General features: G+C 38.8%; 1 protein-coding gene across 1 annotated transcript in view; it reads right to left on the reverse strand.

Annotated features, from left to right (window-relative positions):
* Positions 1-2,489: 2,489 nt before the first annotated feature.
* Positions 2,490-14,723, reverse strand: part of LOC140232341 (dynein axonemal heavy chain 3-like) — a 97,856-nt gene continuing 85,622 nt past the window's right edge. The window contains exons 60-69 of the mRNA XM_072312471.1: positions 13,695-14,264; positions 12,677-12,783; positions 11,782-11,925; positions 10,864-11,027; positions 10,427-10,580; positions 8,915-9,043; positions 7,664-7,929; positions 7,046-7,134; positions 6,268-6,389; positions 2,490-5,477 (exon numbers count right to left, since the gene is read on the reverse strand). Coding sequence (XP_072168572.1) covers positions 5,181-5,477; positions 6,268-6,389; positions 7,046-7,134; positions 7,664-7,929; positions 8,915-9,043; positions 10,427-10,580; positions 10,864-11,027; positions 11,782-11,925; positions 12,677-12,783; positions 13,695-14,264 — 2,042 coding nt within the window. The 3' untranslated portion in view covers positions 2,490-5,180. The remainder of the gene's footprint in view (positions 5,478-6,267; positions 6,390-7,045; positions 7,135-7,663; positions 7,930-8,914; positions 9,044-10,426; positions 10,581-10,863; positions 11,028-11,781; positions 11,926-12,676; positions 12,784-13,694; positions 14,265-14,723) is intronic.

The following is a 14,723-nucleotide window of genomic DNA, read 5'->3' on the forward strand; positions in this document are numbered from 1 at the left end:
ACTCAATCACCCTCCCAGCTCCTAGGGTATGCGAGTACAATATGTAACAACTTTGATACAAAATGGCAGGAACAATAGTATATAGTAACAAGACATTTCATGAATACACGAAATGGAGATGAACAGATAAAACACATTTTATACAACAGGCACTGTAGGCCCTAACACTAACAGCAAAAAAAAAAAAAAAAAAAAAAAAAAAAAAAAAAAACCTCATAAACATCTATCTGTAATTAAGGTGAGTTGCTTATATACAATTGTTTGTCAAAAAACAAACAAACAAACAATCTTCCTAACAAAATTCCACCTGTCTCAAAATCGTACTTGCCGGTCGTCGGGAGTGATTAAATTACAGATATCCATTTTGTATACATACACTAAGTCATGACCAGAAACATTTTTCTTTTTCATGCTTGCTTGCTGAAATAGTTTTCGAAAACTGGGAACTGGAAAAGACAATGAAATTCATCTCCAATCTGGTTTCGGGAGCAGTGTCCACATATTCGATCCTGTCAGGCAACCTGTATTTGCAATACGTACCTCAATCCCAGCCGCTATTGGGAGCTTATTATTCAAACATAGAAATTGACAAAACCGTTTCCTATCATCTGGATTCAAATAAACCATGATATATAATTTTCAAACTCCAGTTTTTGCTTGTTATATTTTCAATAAACAGTTATTAAGGCCTATACATTGAGAATTAGGATCATATTAACATTGTTATGCCGATCTTAATTGTTGGCATGTACTCTATCACTTAATATCCTCTGAGACACAATCTACTATTATAAAAAGCAGAAAATTCCATATCTTTTGCTTCCGGATCCCATAGATATGAAACCATAACTTATCAAAAAGGTCTTTGATCTTTCCAGAAGCCATGGTAAAGAGCTAGTGACTATACCTCTTTTATGAAAAGAAAAAAAAAAAGGGTACAATATGCTGGCAAATTTCTGATTATATCACAGGCAGGCCCCTTTGGGTAGCTAGGCCTATCCCTTATTGGCAGGCACTAAACGTTGGTACTATATAGATCTAAAAGTTAAAATGTCATTACTATATAGTATGTCATTTGATTCTTTAGACGGACTAATAGGGGATATATCAACATTAATTCACACACACACACACATACAATTGTACACACACACACACACACACACACACACACACACACACATATATATATATATATATATACATTGTACATATGTATATAATTTACAATTAGGAAAATATATATTTCTTGATATGTCATGAAATTTGCCCTTCTGCAGGGGGTAGCCATCGCCTATTGAGTTCCACCAAACATTAATAGATATGGGTTATATACTGGTATGTGACCGTGCACCACAAAACGAACAAAAAGTCACACACACTGATTCTGTGTGAGGACTGAAAATAGGTGAAATGGGTCAACCTAACCGATCTTGACTTTTTCATTATTTCTAAAACAGCAAGTCTTCTTCTACATTATGCTAAAACTTGGGATCATAAAATGGGCAGGAAAGTGTGTTTTTTAGCAGTTTATCTTGAACATATTTTGGTAGAATAGTGTGATTAGGTGTGTTTTTAGAGTCCCCTTTTCATTTCTTAAAAACCTTGTACACACTTCACTTTCAACTCTAATAACTTTTGAAAGGATGATGCTACTGCAAGTTTGAAAGTTAGCATCAATTATGAACAGAATGTGTTAATAATGCACGCTCAATTTCAGTTTAATCTGATCATCCTTTCATTGTTGTTACTCTGGTGGTTTACATCCTGTTTTTTGTCCCATTCATTGCACAGCCAGCACAGCTTGGTAAAGATTTAGCGCTTGAATAGACACTGCACTTCAGAGCCTCTTTTCCCAGTTCACACTTTTCATGAGTGTGCGTTTTCTTTCCGATATTTAGATAGGTTAGGAGAGTCCAATTGATTCGAGTTATACAATGTACATCATTTTAAAGCTTAAAGTCTGCTCTTTTAGAATATGCTCTTAACTAAAATGTCATGTCTGGCGACTTTCTGTGCGTTTTGTGATGCAGGGTCACATATGTCAGTCATATCAAACGTAAACTCGCCCAAAATGTATGACAACATTATTTTGCCACCTTTACAATCTTAATCTTCATTACAAAAAACACATATTTTTCCCCTGTCCCCTACTGGATATGACCAAATGTTAGTTAATTATCACTTGGTTGGCCTAAATATCAGTGAAACTGGTCAATCGGGGATGGCAACATTACAACAATTTGTTAATTGGTATTCCATTTTAAAGACAGAAAAACTTCCTAAGCAAAACATACAATCAATTATGTATTTTACCAACATGGCAGACATAATAACGCTTGAATTTTAGTTCTTGCATTTCATTTCTGTTTTGGTTTTGCTGTTTTAGTTGTTCCTTGGAAGTCAAGAAATTAGATACAGGGGAGATTACAGGTAGAGGATATATTACTCCAACCACGACATGAAACGCAACAGTAACTAACACAGACTTATGTTATCAGTAACATTTATTGTGGTTCAGGTATAGCAAGGCACAATCAAGCATCAGAACAGTTCCATTTTGCATAGAGGCGCTACACACATCAAAATATTGCTATCTTCAAAAAAAAAAAAATACAACAGTCGGTGAGTGATTAATAGCTGCAATTTTTGCTAGAAGAGCAACTGAAAAACACTTTGCTTTAACACATTAGTGTAGCAGCTTGGAGGGAAATCTATTTCAAGGTGATGCCTCTTAGGACGGAATATATATCATCTATCAGTAAACAAATTACAAATAATCAGACCTTTCTGTAATACCCAAACACCAATGAATAATGATTACCTGTAAGTATGAATATAATAACTCTTAAATAAATTCACACGAAATACAATGTATGTACATCTTTCTTCTTTGTTCAGTTTTTACAATTTCTACTCATATAAAATGTTGACCTTGTTCAAGAATACACAAAAGTTTGTCCAGGTAGGCTGTTGGTTGTGTCATACAGTTCCCCAGCAGATATAAATTGTTTTGTAATATTTACAAGTGCTTATTTACAAGTACATATCAACTGTTAAACAGCATAATATCAGTGGGGAATGTTTTCTTTCTTTTTGTTCCAATGGGAGGTTGAATACTGGCACATATCTATAAACTCTGAGAATTTTTTTTTTTTTTTGTGACAATGCAAAATCAGAAATACAAACTAATGTATATCTACACATACGACAGTTTGATCAGCTCTCATCTCTTCTTATATACTCTGTTTATGTATCCATTTCAAACTAAATGTACGCTGAACAGAGAAATGCGAGGAGTTATCATACATCTACGAGAGAAGTATACACTGCACAAGTCACGCACGTCATCAGCACTGTGCCTCTACATCTGTGACCCATTAGACCACAAAAGTTTGCAAAGCAAAACAAGGAGTCACAGCAAGGAAAGTGTCATTTAGTTGAAATCCATTTTGCGCTTCCTTTGAAAAGATAAATTCACCTTCAATCACATTCAGCTTATAAGTAAATGCAATGAAAAGCACTTAGGAAGTGAAACATTTACATGTGAGCCAAATAAGATGTCAGTGTTCACAGGACAAGTATAATACTTCCAAGTACACTAAGTAATGCTCTGGTCCATGGATGGAGTAAATGTTGCATCGCACAGCAGCATAGTTACAATTGCCATCAAGTACTAGTTATTTTATGTATTAAGGGCAGCTATTCAGATCAGTCACTAAGCAAATTACACTTTTATATTCCCAAAATGCTGAACAATCAACTATCATATTGCCACGGGCTATCTAGATGCTGTTTGTAGAGAAGGAAAGACATGCACACTCATGTACAATATGGAAATTTTTGTGCATTTATAACTTAAAAACCTGCAGATGTCTTTACACATTCTAATACGCTATTATTCCAGTGAAAACTTTATGCCGGCAAGACTGACAGGTGTTTTCTTTGATTTGAAATCATTCTCCATCAATCATACCTTTAATTAAAACTACATCAATTTCACTAACACACTTCATGACATGTATGTCTTCTTTGAAAATAAATCACTGCATTGCATGGGAAAGTTAGTGATCACGTTCTTTTGATTGGTGTCATTGGTATTAAAACAATCATTAACATCAAAAAATCTGACATTTCATCAACCATGTACTGCTCTCAACTAATATCATCTCATTTTCTCTTTACATCTACATTCATCATTCAGTCACTTTAAGTGCCTTATTGAAAAGCTGCTTGTCCACATAATGTAATGCTTTTCATAAGCTGTCATAAATATTTCATCCACAAGAAAGATATATGGTAGCTGTTGCATATATATGATTCACCCCACATTACTCTTCTACAAAATTTATTGCTAGTACATTTCAAGTAATCCTCCCTCTAGGTATATATTTTGCATATATCTCATCTTCTCTCCATAAATACTCTCATCAGTATAAAAATTTTGCATACTATGGACTACAGCTATAAAATATTTTGATCGTTGATATCAATTAATCACTTAGACCAAGATGAATTAGGGAAAATATGTTACATGTAATTTCATATTACTAAGACACAACTGCATAGCACAGCACTATTGAAAGCCCTTTTATTGGTTATATTTGAACAAGCTTGCATAAATATCTAACAGCTGATTTCACATTTCAAAAGCACTTACAGAATGTGTAAACCAATATCAAATGTAAGTAAAGTGGCCCATAAGTTACAGAGAAATTTCAGACATTTAACTCTCCTGTAACTCTGCAATACTTTAAGTTGACCACTATGATTAATTGCTTTTTTGTTCGCTGGGATTTAATGTTGATGCGTGTTTGTTGTTGCTGTAGTCGCTGTCTTTTACTTTGATATGCCCGAGTTCATCTTTGGTACATTCAAAAACATGGCACAGTTTGGGTGTTACTTTACATGTATGTAATTTGATCGTCAGATACACTGCGTGATATGCAACCGGGAATGATTTAACAAGCGATGTGGCATAATATTGTCTCTTTAAATACTGAAACAGTTTGATCATTCATTTGACACTTCATGACAGAGATTGGACAGATAATTCAATTTAGTAAAAAAAATTGGCACCGCCTGCATAAACTTAAAATCCGTAGACCCTTCACATGGGGAGTGCGCATCAATTTTGTTGATATTGCTATAGTCCTACATGACAGGCTAACGGCAGCATTCTAGTCGTCCAACTGGCAGAGGGCAGCCACACCCCGGTTGATCCAGTGTCTCTGGGTCTTGTCGGAGGGGAGTTCCATCCACATGACAAAGTTGGTGGAGTGGCCGGTGGTGGAGAGGGTGCCACGGCGGGCGCTGGTCTTGTAGACGGGGCAGTTGTAGACAGAGGCTGGCTTGAAGTCAGCCTTCTTGCCAGGCATGAGCCAGATGATGGGGATGGTGTCGAACAGGACCTTGGGCAGGGACTCGGCCAAGACCATGGCCTGGCGGTCCCATCGGCACCCTTCAAGAAACAGTCCCTGTGTACGGTGGCAGAAAAATTGAGAATTTGATCTCAAGCACAACAGTGCCCACAATATCTGTATCAAGAGCAGACGAATCTCTCCCAGAAAAGAATGACGAGCATATCAGTGCAGAAGAGACACAGATTTGTATGTCAACATTTGCATAGATCATTGTACAGTTACTGCACTGGAATCATAAAAGCATGTTTGATAAACATCTCTTCACTGATCGACAAATTGCCCTACATCGACGTAAATATTTGTCAATCAGCTGCGATGGAAAAAATTCAATGCAATAGTATTCACTATTTCAGAAAAAAAAAATCAAATCAGTTTGATATCTCTGCATAAATCTTCGGTATATATTCAATCAATTACATTTCAAAAGCCTTGGGGAAGGAAAACAAGTTTGTAAACATGTGAGTATGCGAGTATCAGCATCACATCATTTTGCATTTCTCACTTTCTCTTAAAGTACACTGTAAAGACTGACACAACTTTATAAAGCATATACATCACCTCCAGCAAGAGCACTAAATCACTTCAGCATAAAGATGGTGCATGTCTTGTCTTAATACCATCCAAGGACTATGTATTGTACAGAAATGCCTTGATCAAAGATTCAAAGACTTTGAACCCTACCAGAAGGAAGACCCCTAACAGAAGAAGGGTGTTCATGTATGTTCCTATAGATATTGTTACCCTTCCTTTTAAATCTAACACTCGGGACATGATGTACATATACCAAAAGTGATACCCTAGGCTGCCTCACACAACATGGCTTCAAACCGGTTGGCATTCCTACCTGGATGAAGGCACCATCTTCTGGCTTGGTGTTCACTGTCTCCTCATAACTGGTGACTGAAAACTGGAATCCAAGGTGATCGATAGGGATGGTGTACTTCCTGGCATAGTTCTGACTTACACCTGTAATGGGGGGTGATAAACACACATCACAACCAGAACAAAAAGGGTAAGAGAAGATTTTATCTGATCTGCCTTAATAAGCACAATGCACATCTCAAGCAAAATTGTGAGGATACGTATACAAGTTACAGTCACTGAATACTGAAATTATAACAGCATTAGTTGTACACTTCGGGATTGCAACTATGCAGTGGAGTTGAGGTAGCAATGAAATCCTTGTGAACTTTGTTAACGACATGAAAACCTTTGTTGATGAATTGACCATTCATGTAATCATACACATCTGTGTAAAATCACATCAACTACCTAACACACACTTCCTATCTTCTTATCTATCTATCTACCTATCTCACCACCTAGCAATACATCTATCTATCCATCTGTCTATCTATCTATCTATCTATCTACAAATCTATCTGTCAATTCTGTATGCATACATATTAAATTCATGTTGGGCATATTCAGCAGCTCGGTTTTACTACTGAGATGAAAAGCATGAAGCAATCAAATATGATTGCATTTTTGTTTTTCATTGTCAAAATATCTATCAAAAGGTGTTAAGAGCTTTCATCGTAACATTAATGACAACAGTCATTTACACTACTACCCATGCTATCAAAAAAGTATGTTATCCTACAGTACACAGGGTGGCTTACCAGTGAGGAAGGAATGTGTGAAGTAGAACCCAGAAACCCAGAACACATCAGGAGCGCCAGTGTCAATCCAGTCCTTGAAAAACTTCAGTCTGCAAACATAACAATTTGGCATAATCAAAGTAGGGAACCAACATAAACACGATGGGAGAGGTACAATCACAGGTACAGTGGACTCCCAGTGTAACGAAGTCCTGGGGAGCGGCAGTTTCATAAATCCACAGACTGACATTACTTTAAATACTCTGTAATCTTTCTCTAGAAGCCATTGTTCTTCAGGGTTTATTACTTGCTCCAAAGCAGAAATTGCAATCATAAAAACAGTCATAAGCTCCACATTTTTGGCAGCACATTGATTGGCTTTTTGTTTTTTTTTACCTGATCCTTTTTAACTCTCCCCATATCCCCTCCACCACCCCTCATCCCCAATAAACCTTTCAGGAACAAAAGGGAGAAGCATTGCTTACACTAGTAGGTAATATGCCCAAAAAGGCTGGATTGCCAAATAAGTTTGGTGGTGTGTTTGTTTGGGTTTTGTTTTTTCAGCATGGTGGCAAAAAATGTGAAACCATTTTTGAAATCTTTTCCAAGAGTGGATTCTAGCTCCACTTGACAACTCACCTGGCCAGCAGGTCAGTGATGTAGCTGCCCATGGGCTTCAGGGAAGGGTAGCTCTTGGCTGCCCACATGGCAGGCACCTTGCCAATCAGCATGCTGTTGAAGACATCCTCCAGCTCCGAGGACATGACCACCAGACCCTTGATGGCCTTGATAATGTTCTGCAGGCTGGAGCGCACCACGCTGGTCAGCCGGTTGAAGCGAATCAGCTCCTGCCGAAGCACGGTGTTCATGGATTCCTCATAGGTCACCGGGTACTTCTTGATCACCTGGTTACGATGCACAGGGTAAGAGAGAAACAATGATAACCTATCGGTCAAGAACGGTAATGAAAATAATGACCCATCCGTGATTTACCCCTCTCTTACCCAGGGACTTTCAACAGTGTATACAACGCTACTGGATTTTCAGTGCTGATCAGCACTCATAGCATGCAAAGGGTTTATTATGATTATCATATCATCTATGATGATGACAGTATACACTAAGTGCACAATTGAATGACAATTATGACATCATAACAATGATATAAAAAAATGCTTCCTGTCTACAATATCAGTCACCTAGCAAGCATCACAGCTTCAAAATTGTTAAAGTAACCAAAGATTGCACATATATCAAGTACATTAAATAATTTTGTAACTTGAAAAAAAAAGGAAATATATTAACTGCTACACATTTTTGTGTCACACATCATAACAGACAAGCAGTTTTGTATGAGCGATAAACAGAATGATAGCGCACAGAGTGCTTTCAAAGGACAGATATCATTTTCATGCAAAACCGACACCTCGGGCATAAAAACAGCTGTAAAGTAAAGTTCTACAGGCAGCATTATCACCCGTTGGCATGCTTGGTGGGATAACAAAAAACAGCAACAATAAAAAAAATAATAATGTTGATGTATATTGCAAAAAGGGAAAAGTTGCTGAGGCTCTGTGGATAACACTAGGGGCTATCAATCACAATGTCTCTGGTTCAAGTCCCGTGGCTGGAGTGGTTGCGCCCCTGAGCCAGGCACTTTATCCTCATTGCCTAGTTCTGTGGAGGGGACATGAAGTCCTCTGTCCCAGTGTTGCTTGCTTAAAAGCATTCAGTGTTTTCATAGTGGTCACATGCATATCAATTCAAATTAAATTTTCACAAAAAGATTGTGACATGTGTCCCTTCTTCCAATCCCCCAACTGTCACTCAGACAAAATGCATCTCAACATCCCCAGATGTTATGCTTCGCAGCGGTAACAGGTCACTCACAAATTCAAGGTCAAAATCTGGAGGCAGTTTGGACAAGATGTCGCCGGACAAGTCCTGGATCTGCTCCGCGGGGGACTTCCCTCCTCCTCCAGCCTGGCGAGGGAGGGTAAGCAGGATTCCGTCAAACAGCTGCAGGGGGAAGCAAAGGAAGAGAAGGAACATTGAGCACACCCCATAGCACCTCCTTTCTCTGAGAGTAGAGGAAGGGTCATACAATTTGATTGAACCACCAAAAGGTACAACGTATGGCGGTATTTACACAGAGACCAGTGCCAAAGTGGTAGATAGGGGCAGTTTTCATTTAATTTCATTTATTTTCACTAAACAAAACATGCATACATAAAAATGTGACAATAGTATAACAAGTATAACATGACAATGTGACAAAACAAACAAAAACAACCAAAGTAATCAAGTGAAGGGGTTACTGAGAAGGCAAAAGGCCTTATCTAAAGTTATAGTATTACTGATAGAATTTTGGACATGATCTGCCATATCTACTGCAGCAAAAGAAACTGCTGCAACATCACACACACAAAAAAGAAAGAAAAGAATTATCACAGGGGTCCAATGTGCTAGATGAGGGCAGGTACATTGTATATCATTACTGTGACAATTTGTGCCATGAATTGTCTACTACAGCAAAGGAAACCGCTGCAACATTAGGGGACAAAATCATATTCATCACACAGTTGATGACGATTACTGAAGTAGTAACAGTTAAACATAAAGTGTATCAATCGCAAACAGAAGGTGAGCAAAGCAGATTTGCTTAAAGGGACTGTACAGTACTGGTTGAAGTGGGGATTCATGTTTTGAACATTCCTCAGTGAGATAATGAGAAACCTCTTATGAAATATGAAAGAGCATATAATTTCAAGAAGGATTCAACGTTTATTTCATGAAAATTGGTTTTCAAATGGCTGAGATATCCAAAAAAGTGCTAATAATAAAAGGCGACATGCCACAACTTTATTAGGATCTCTTTGTTTCACCGTGTTTTTGGATATCTCAGCCATTTCCAAACCGATTTTCATCGAATAAACTTTTGATACCCCGTAGAAATGCATGCTCTTTGACATCTCATAGAATGGTTTCTGAATATCTCGGAAAACGTTAAATGCCAAATCCTCACCTCAACCAGGAACTGTACACACCCTTTAAAACTTCAGTAAACATAGGTCAGCTGCTGAGAATATCTATACTCAAACCTGTGCGCCATGCCTTGAAGCCGTATCAGAGCAATTAGCCCCTGAGGGCAATTACCACCCCCCCCCCCCCCCCCCTCCCCTGGCTAAATACTGGGTAGCGATAAGGTTAGAGTCAAGATTAGGATTAGGGTTAGGTTTAGGGTGAAGAGTTTGGGTTAATTAGGGTTAGGATTAGGTTCAGGATTAGGATTGTGGTTAGTGTCAGGGGGTGGGTCTGGGGTAATTGCCCAGGGGATAATTGCCCTAGACCCCTTGAAGCTTCAGAGGATGAAAACCAATTCTAGCCTTTCAGATGTCATACCTGCTGAGTCTCCTGGTTGTCCTTAGTGATGTCAGCATTCTCATGGAGACCAAACACCTCAGGATGAGGAATGAGAGGAAGGCTTCGCAGGTAGTCCAGGTAACTCTCATAATCTCCATGAACTGGACAGTAGTAGTCTCCACTGTCTGAGAACCTGCATCACAAGGGAAAAAATGGATATGTGCTTTAAAAGGTGTCTCATTATATCTAGGCCAGAGAGAAGCACAGGGGTATCAAACACTGGGCAGAATCTATGAAGCTGGGGTATTTTCTGGCTCTCAGCTAACTATATGTGATGTGGCATCCATCTCTTGTTGAAAGTTGGAAAATCATGATCAGAAAGTGTTTTCATGAAATGTATGCATCTATGAAGAAGGTGTATGTATTCAACTCTGCAGACCCAAAACACAAGGTGGGGGGAAGATATAGGGACTTACGCAAAGTTATCCTGATCCACGGTCTCTGGCGTGTAGAACTTGGAGAGGATTGACAGCAGTAGGCGTCGATCCTTGTCGTCGGTCACACGGCCACCATAGTTACACTCTCCGGTCAGATAAGTCAGGGCATCGTACGGTGTGTCATCATAGTTGTTTAGGAACATCTGTCATCAAGAAATTGGAAAATTCATTGCAACTAAGTGATGGTTTCACAGGAAAAGTAATGACATATTGGTGCAAGGCCATTTATCAGCTGCTTGTGGTCGGAACTTCTAGACACAAGCTAAGAGACTATTACAACCTCTATTATGATTTCAAAGGATAAGCAGAGGTGTGTCATTCATAAAATACAAAGCAAGCCCATCTACTTCCTCGAAGCAAAACTCCCAGCGGCTCAAGTTGATAAGATCTCACCAGCACCGTGGTGCAGTGGATACATTTCTGGACTCTACAGCCAGAGATCTTGGGTTCAAATCCTGCCTAGTGCTTGCATAAATTGTAGTTACATACTGTCCCTCTTGGCATTAGTGAAAATGATAGGTAATGCTACTAGGACAATGCTATGGTAACAGGAATGGCAACCTGCAAACAGCATGTAGTATTCTGAGGGATAAAATGACACTTTTGGTTGAAAAACAAAATTTTTTGCCTTTCGCACAATAGACAAAACGCTGCAAGAGTAAAAGTTGGCATCTCCAAGGGGGAAATGAAACAATACAAAGTCATCCCAAGGAGTAAAGAAACTACCCAGAGGAATGAGACCATATCACTACCATCATTACTATGATCTTCACCATTGTTATAAATAACCGAAGTATTTCCTTCCACTTGGTGCAATGTCAAAGTAATAAAATTCTAGCCTGGCAGAATATCTGATTTAAGAGGTGGTTTCTTCCTTCGGGCTTGTTATATACTCACACTCAGCTGTGTCATGCTGATACGCAGGTCAGACTCATTAAACTCGTAGGGGATGTTCCAGCCTAGGGGCCCAAACTTTCGCCTCTCCTGAACCAGAGCGTGAAAGAAGCAGAGCCCAAAGAGCAGCTTCTGCCAGATCTCCGGCTAGAAAAAAACAAACAAACAAACATGCAAACAAGATAATAAGTGGTAAGTCAGACAGCATGCAAATGCTTTTGTCTACCATTTGAAGACACAGGATGTGATTTTAGTGGCTTGAAATCGTGTAGTGGTTCAAATACCTTCTCTTTAACTTTGAATTCAAGGGGGAAAATTATGCTCCTTCTCTTTTAGTTCTTTCCAGCTGTGCTGTATGCAAACAATGTTTAATGCATGCAGTAGGTCAGATACTATTTTCTTCTTTAATTGCATATAATTTTTTTTTTTATTAATTCTGCAAGTCAATATGACTACAAAATTTCATCATCATGGGTCATGGTTTCCATGTTTCTGCACTTAATCTTTCCAAACAAAACCACAGTAGCAGTTATGTGGACACAAACAAACTATGTGTATGACAAACATTCTGAAGCACTGTTCAGAAATATTTTTGAAATAAAATTCCTGCAATCAAGATCAGTCATTGTCATGCATAAAAACTCATGAAATCTTCTTTTGACACTTGATTGACTGGTATAGCATAGATTTGACAAAGCAAATATTATCAGCATTTACATGCTAATGATCTCATAAGATGGTTTTTTTTTCCTATTTTAAAAAAAGAAAAAAAAAAAATCAAACATGAAATATGATGCTATGTGCTCAGATGAAGACTGTCAGTCACTAAGTACATTGTTAGTGTGGTTATAATGTTCTCCGGTATAAGAGAGTGAAGTTGAGTCCCAGAGTTTCTCACCTTGTTGCATCCCTGGAAGAAACTGGGGTCAGAGATGGGGTCATTCAGGTAGGAGCGGATGAGGTTGGCTCGCAATCCCTTCGGGGGCTCGTTTGTCATTTTGACTCCTGTGGAAGGAGAGATGGGGAGAATTGGTTTCCATGAAGTTTTAGATGCTGAACTGAATTGCATGAGATGTACTAGGCTTTTTATAGAGCATATGGCTTGAAAAATTGAAAGCAAAAATGGCATTAAACTGACATGACAATATGAAGCATAATTCTAAGATAAACTTGCATCACCTCAGCACAGATTATCTCTAATACTCCTCATGTTCATGTTAATAAGTATTTGAGGACAAGTCAAGCATTATACTGCTGCTGTAATTGTTGCAAGTTTCCTTTCTTTAGATTAATGTAAGATTCTGTAAATTTTATCAACCCCCTCTCGGGGTATGAGAGTACAAACATATTTACAATGTATGAATACAAAAGCATAAGTGATAATGTACATGTTCATGTGAAAATAACAGATATAAATATGTTTACAAAACAAGGCGTAAAGGACGTTTAACTACTCTACCACTACGTGTACACACATTCACATCTACTTTACTTTCTACAAAACTACTGTCTTTCTTCTTTGGTTTTGAAGAGAACTGAAACATAATCATTCTGACAAATTTGGCTAGTTTTTTCAAATGGCAAGCATTAGCTGAATTGAATAGTTTGGCCATATGTAATGCACTTCGTCTATTGTCCGTCAAGCTACTTGTTAAATACAATAATCTCTCTTTGTGGAAAAAGGGACAAACAAAAATATAATGAAATTCATCTCCTATATCTTCAGATGAACATATAGTACAATGCAATTCATCTGTCAGGCTTGCATCAAACCTGCCCTTATTAACGGGTAATTCATTAGATCGACATCTGAATTTACTTAATGCAATATAATAATAATGTGATCGACAGCTCAGTATAGTACTAAAGACATCCCTACAATAAACCAAGAGTGGCCAGAATTAAGCCGTATGTACCATTCTGGAGGATCGAGACAGGGAAAGCATCTGACGGGTAGCTGGTCAGCCAGAGGCGGAAGTCATTGTGGGTGTTCTCTGGGATGAGGACCTCCTCACAGATGAACTCCAGGCGTGGCATCCAGCTGGTTGCCAGGTGACAGTTCTGGAGCACCACCCACGTCCCGCCCACGCGGGCGTCCTCGATCATCTTCTCAGCGATGGGACCCTGGCCCTGGCCCAGGGAGATGGTGCTGATGCGATTTCCACCGTAGCCATGATCGTCAGCATACTTGAGCAGCCCTGCCATGGGGTCGGCTCCGGGCGAGAGCACAAAGATGAGCGGGGCACAGCTGTAAGAGTCTGCGAAGCTGCCAGCAAGGTCAAAGGTCGGCGGCTCAATATAGCTGCGGCCCAGATTGTCCACAATGTAGTTCTGGACAGCAGGCACCATCTTGTCTGGCCGTAAGGAGCGGAGGACAATCATCCTAGGCATGCCGGTGGCCATGTCGAAGGGTGCAGGGTATTCAGTTTCGTGTGGTGTGGCAGAATCATATACAGCTTTCCATGCAGCGCCATTATCTTTCACATCTGCAAAGTGAAGCAAAATGATTCTTTTCTTTTAAATTGCCTCAGCATCCAATATGGCATTCATCTACAATGTGGAAACTGACAGTATCGCATCCCTTATGTCAGTTCATAATACTTCACAAACTGAAATGCACAATAAATTGTTCAGATACTACAACAATACACAAAACTTCTGCAGAATGAATTTCCTTCATATATTAAAAAGTAATCATTATATAACTTATCAGTTTTAAGGACTAAATATTGACAGTGCTGTGTCTATGCCCTCTTTTGAGGGTGACATAAATCACATCGAAAATGTCCTGCACAGAGACCTGTAGTACTGTACAGTATGCCCTGCATCAGACTGAAGGTAAAATATACAATGCATTCAACTTCACAGGTCCCAAACAGCAGCATACACAGCTATCTATACCCTCTTCAAACAAAATGCAATTATATATTCACAGTTGCTGCATG

The sequence above is a fragment of the Diadema setosum genome, chromosome 8, assembly GCF_964275005.1.
Source record: "Diadema setosum chromosome 8, eeDiaSeto1, whole genome shotgun sequence".
NCBI lineage: Eukaryota > Metazoa > Echinodermata > Echinoidea > Diadematoida > Diadematidae > Diadema > Diadema setosum.